The sequence below is a fragment of the Oratosquilla oratoria genome, chromosome 13 (genome assembly GCF_046742065.1).
Source record: "Oratosquilla oratoria isolate Oo_2021 chromosome 13, ASM4674206v1, whole genome shotgun sequence".
NCBI classification, from domain to species: domain Eukaryota; kingdom Metazoa; phylum Arthropoda; class Malacostraca; order Stomatopoda; family Squillidae; genus Oratosquilla; species Oratosquilla oratoria.
Window position 1 is genome coordinate 69,882,199 of NC_134789.1, and position 5,000 is coordinate 69,887,198.

General features: G+C 32.9%; 1 protein-coding gene across 1 annotated transcript in view; it reads right to left on the minus strand.

Moving 5' to 3' along the window:
• Positions 1 to 4,829: 4,829 nt before the first annotated feature.
• The window catches only part of LOC143032489 (uncharacterized), a 1,056-nt gene continuing 885 nt past the window's right edge, over positions 4,830 to 5,000 (minus strand). The window contains exon 1 of the mRNA XM_076197364.1: positions 4,830 to 5,000. This exon is cut by the window's right edge and continues 885 nt beyond it. Within this exon, the coding sequence (XP_076053479.1) occupies positions 4,983 to 5,000 (18 nt within the window). The 3' untranslated portion in view covers positions 4,830 to 4,982.

Consider the following 5,000-nt stretch of genomic DNA (forward strand, 5'->3'; position numbering starts at 1 on the left):
GTGTGTGTGTGTGTGTGTGTGTGTGTATTTACCTAGTTGTATTATACGAGAAGGAAGCTATGCTCGTGATGACCCGTCTTTGTATCTTTCAGGATAAAGTATTTTCTTAAAATCTTGAATAATATTTGCACACACTGTTTCCTTATCTAATTTATTCCAGGTATCCATCCAGCAACAGAACTTCCCCACGACAATAATACTCCCCTCTCCAAATCACAGCACCATCGTCACAAGCTCTCTTCTACAATGAAATCACATAAATGATAGACAGAAAAGAGAGCGCGTGACGATGGCGCTGCGATCCAGAGAATAAAACATTATTGTCGGGAAGCTCTGTTGAACGGAGAGTCATAATACACAAGCAGTGATGGGGAGTCGGAGACGCGAAGCTAAACATTAAGTTCGAAACTATAGAGGTGAGAAAATATTAACAATATTAAAGAAACGAGAACCACTTGGTGTATTTTGGATAGTCTAGCGAGTATTCACGTCTTTACGACATAAATGTTCTTCTTGGGGCGTAATGTCGTTTACCGGAGGCCTGAATAGAAAACGGAAATGCGTCCGAACCGGCATTATGTATTGTAGCATGTAGTTACATAGACAAACGAACAGTAATTGACCTATTGGTCCTCACAAATCTATTTTGGTAATTAACCTATTATCAATTTATTTTCCTCCCCGTCTTTTTTAATCTATCTAGATGTAACTAATACTAGTAGGGGATTTGTAGCTAAGTAAATGTCGAGACGTTTTTAGTATACCTCTACAGTGGAACAGTCAATACGGTGAATGGTAGACAGTTATATATATCAACAACACAATTGAAGAGTGTTTTGCCACGTTTGTTTGAAATCGTTTCCCTACACTCTTACATCCATTACTACCAGTATAGCTACGATGAAGAAGTTCCTTAAAGATTCCCAGATGAAAATCCTAGCTCCATACGTTGCAAAGAAACTTCGAGAATGTACAAATGAAGCAGAGGTTCTCAAAATTTCGAAGAAAGCAAATGTGATGTTCATTTCCAAAGAAAAAGGAGTTTCTAAACGAATGTAAAAGCTATGTTTACACACACACACACACACACACACACACACACACACACACACACACACACACACACACACACACACACACACACACACACACACACACACACACACACACACACACACACACACACACACACATATATATATATTATATATATACACACACACACACATATATATATATATATATATATATATATATATACATATATTAATACAGTATATCTTTACTATTGCCATGCTCATGGTAAATGTTTTTCTGAATTTAGAATCTATGTTCCTTCCATCGGAAAGAATACTGTCTTAAATGTCTTGTAGTGTCAGCCAGTATGCTTATTCATTTCTTCCACCTAAGGTCTCTGGAATTCTCTTCCTCCTGACACCTTTCCACCTATCTATCTATCTATATACATATATATGCATATACACATATATACATACGCACACACATATATATTTATACATATATATACACACACATGCATACATATACATATATATACACATACACATACACATATACATATATATATATATATATATACATATATGCATATGCATACATATATATATATATATATATATGCATATATATGCATATATATATATATATATATATATATATATATATATGCTGATGAAGGTGGAAAAAGAAGTCACGGGTCTAGTTACGAGTTCTTGAGTTTATTCCTAACCGGTTTCGCTCTATGCGTCTTCAAAGGAAGCACAGAGCGAAAACAGTCAGAAATAAACTAAAGAACTCGGAACTAGACCCGTGACTTCTTTTTCCACCTTCATCAACTTGTCACAATGTACCAACATATATATATATATATATATATATATATATATATATATATATATATATATATATATATATATATTATTGAGGCATTGTGACATGTTGGTGAAGTATTGTCGTCGGTAGCAATAGTGGGTTATAGAAAAGGCTCATATATATATATTCATATATATATATATATATATATATACACATATATATATATATATATATATATATATATATATATATATATATATGTTGAGACATTTTGACAGGTTGACGTAAGTGGAGTAGGAAACACAAGAGTCTTAGTCTGAGTTTATTCCTGACTAGTTTCGCAGGTATGCTTTTTCAAAGGAATGGTGTACAAATGAGCTGTGGACATTTTATACATGAGGTGGACCTCACTACCTCTCCATGTTACCATAGTTGGCGACAAGTGTGAATATTACATATTCATTGCAACAAATAATAAGTAAATCTAATAATAATGATAATGCTAGCAATAAGAGTAGTAGTAGAAATGATAATATTAATAATAATGAAAATAATAATAGTAGTAATAACAGTAGTATATATGTATATATATATATATATATATATATATATATATATATATGTATGTATGTATGTATATATATAATATGATATATATATATATATATATATATGTATGTATATATATATATAATATATATATACACATACATACATACATATATATATATATATATATATATATATATATGTACATATATATATGTATGTATATATATAATATATAATATATATATATATATACACATATATATATATATATACATATATATATATATATATATATATATATATATATATATAAGATCAATTTTAACAGTGTCAATTTCACACCAAGAACCCTAAAAAGACATCAAGAGAGAGATTCATTCACAACAAAAGCGCTCTACAGGTCATGCCTCATAATGCAAACATTATTGACAATATCAGTTATCAATAACTGTTGAACATGTTGTCAAACAATGAGTGTATAAGAAAATCTTCTTTTCCTATTGGTGTGGGTCTGCTATTCACCTGGAAACGTTTTAGCGTCAGCCAGAATAAAATCATTATAGATTGATCTTGTCGCAAGCATTAATTTTCCTAGTGCGACGCTGAACTCAAAGATTAGCTCACAAAGTATTACAGGTACACCTTGTAATAGATACATACATACATTTACACATACATGCATACATATATACATAACACATACGTATGCATGTCTATATATATATATATATATATATATATATATATATATATATATATATATATGTGTGTGTGTGTGTGCGTTTGTGTGTGTTTGTGTGTGTGTATGTGTGTGTGTGCGTGCATGTGTATTTGTGTGTGCGTAGCTATGTATGTACCGTTATGTAAATACAACTAAATTATTACATAATACTATATAAAAGAAAACATTAAAAATATATTATTATACTTAAATATATGGATACATAGACATTCTACCTGGGAGAAAGCAAACGTGTAAATTCCAACACACACACACACACACACACACGCACACACACACACACACACACACACACACACACACACACACACACACACACACACACACACACACACACACACACACACACACACACACACACACACACACACACACAGACACACAACGTAAATACATACAAAGACACATGATTGGTTTAGGAAAGATGCAGTCAGTGGTAATTGGTCAGCTTCATTCTAAGATTTTTGTTTTTGTTTTTGGCTCTGTTATTTAAGAAAAATATCTCATTTCGCCCTCATTACCAAGGTAAGTCCGTCCATTTTAGATCTTTCAACATTGATACTTTTAATTATATGAAGACAGACACCTTTTATATTAATTCTAGCTATAAAGAAAAGAAAATATTTAGAGATAAGAATCGCATACATATTGAGGAGGGGCAAGAGGATTTAATTTAGCGGTTAGATTTTCCCATGAAGAGAGTTACTGCGCAATAGGGTTGACTTAAATATCCAAGTTTTCTGTTTCCGTGTATATATTATTGAGAAAAAATATGACTGAAAAGAACAAAACTAAACAAAAGACACCAAAACAAAATAATCGTCTTCTTTCGATGCCTTCCTTAAAATCATCTCTGTTGAACACAATGTTACGCAAATATCTCTCATATTACTTTCTTTAATTCATTTCCTAAAACGGTAGACACGCCAAAATATGTCCCCTCTACAACATTTTTATCTAGGTTAATATTCCCTTTGTCTTTCATTCTTTCGTAGGAAGATGTGTTGCTTCATTGTAGTTTCCATACATTCATTTTTCTATCTTTCGGTTAGTGTTAATGCAGAGTTTATTTTTCTTCCAAAGTCAGTTTTTTTCAAGGAATTTAGGTTTTCGATTTCCTGCCCCCATGATGTAATTTAGAAAACTTTCTTCTCCTCAAGTGTTGCTTTGAAATGACACAAGGGAGAGACTGAATCCCACCAGAGGAGGCGAAATGAATGGTTGTGTCACCTCACGTGCCACACAGGTACTTTGAACAAGAACTGGTGGACCCAACAATTTGATATTACTAAAGTAACACAAGCGTGGGGCTGACCTACAATGTAACACAGAGGAAAGGCAGATTGTATCATGACACGCAAAATGAAGAATGTGACATGCGGTTAGGACGGGTGACACAGCGAGACACAGAGATTGACAAAAACTCGTACACGTAGTAAAATGACACAGGAAATGACACTATTAAAGACGACACAGATAGCGGGCTATGAAAGGATCTGGCACAAACCAAGTAAGGTGGGGCTGACACAGTGTTACTGTGAGTGATGCAGTGTAGACATTAAGCAAAGACATCAATAAATGAAGTAACACATTTAGGTGTAGCAAATACTTAGTCATGAGCTCCTTGAGCTAGAAAAAAAAGCAGTGAAGGTTTGAAAAGAGACACTTTTTGAGTTAATAGGGATATTTGGAGGGGAAACACTAAACGAACTGTAAATTGACACTACAAAAATAACGTTTTTGAAGGTTATTTCACTTCTTGGAGGGAAGGTGACATTTTTGGTGGGAATATGACACATTTGAAGGGACGACACATGGCATCAACGCAAGGCGACACAAGAGATGACACATTTCAGGCACTGATAATGTC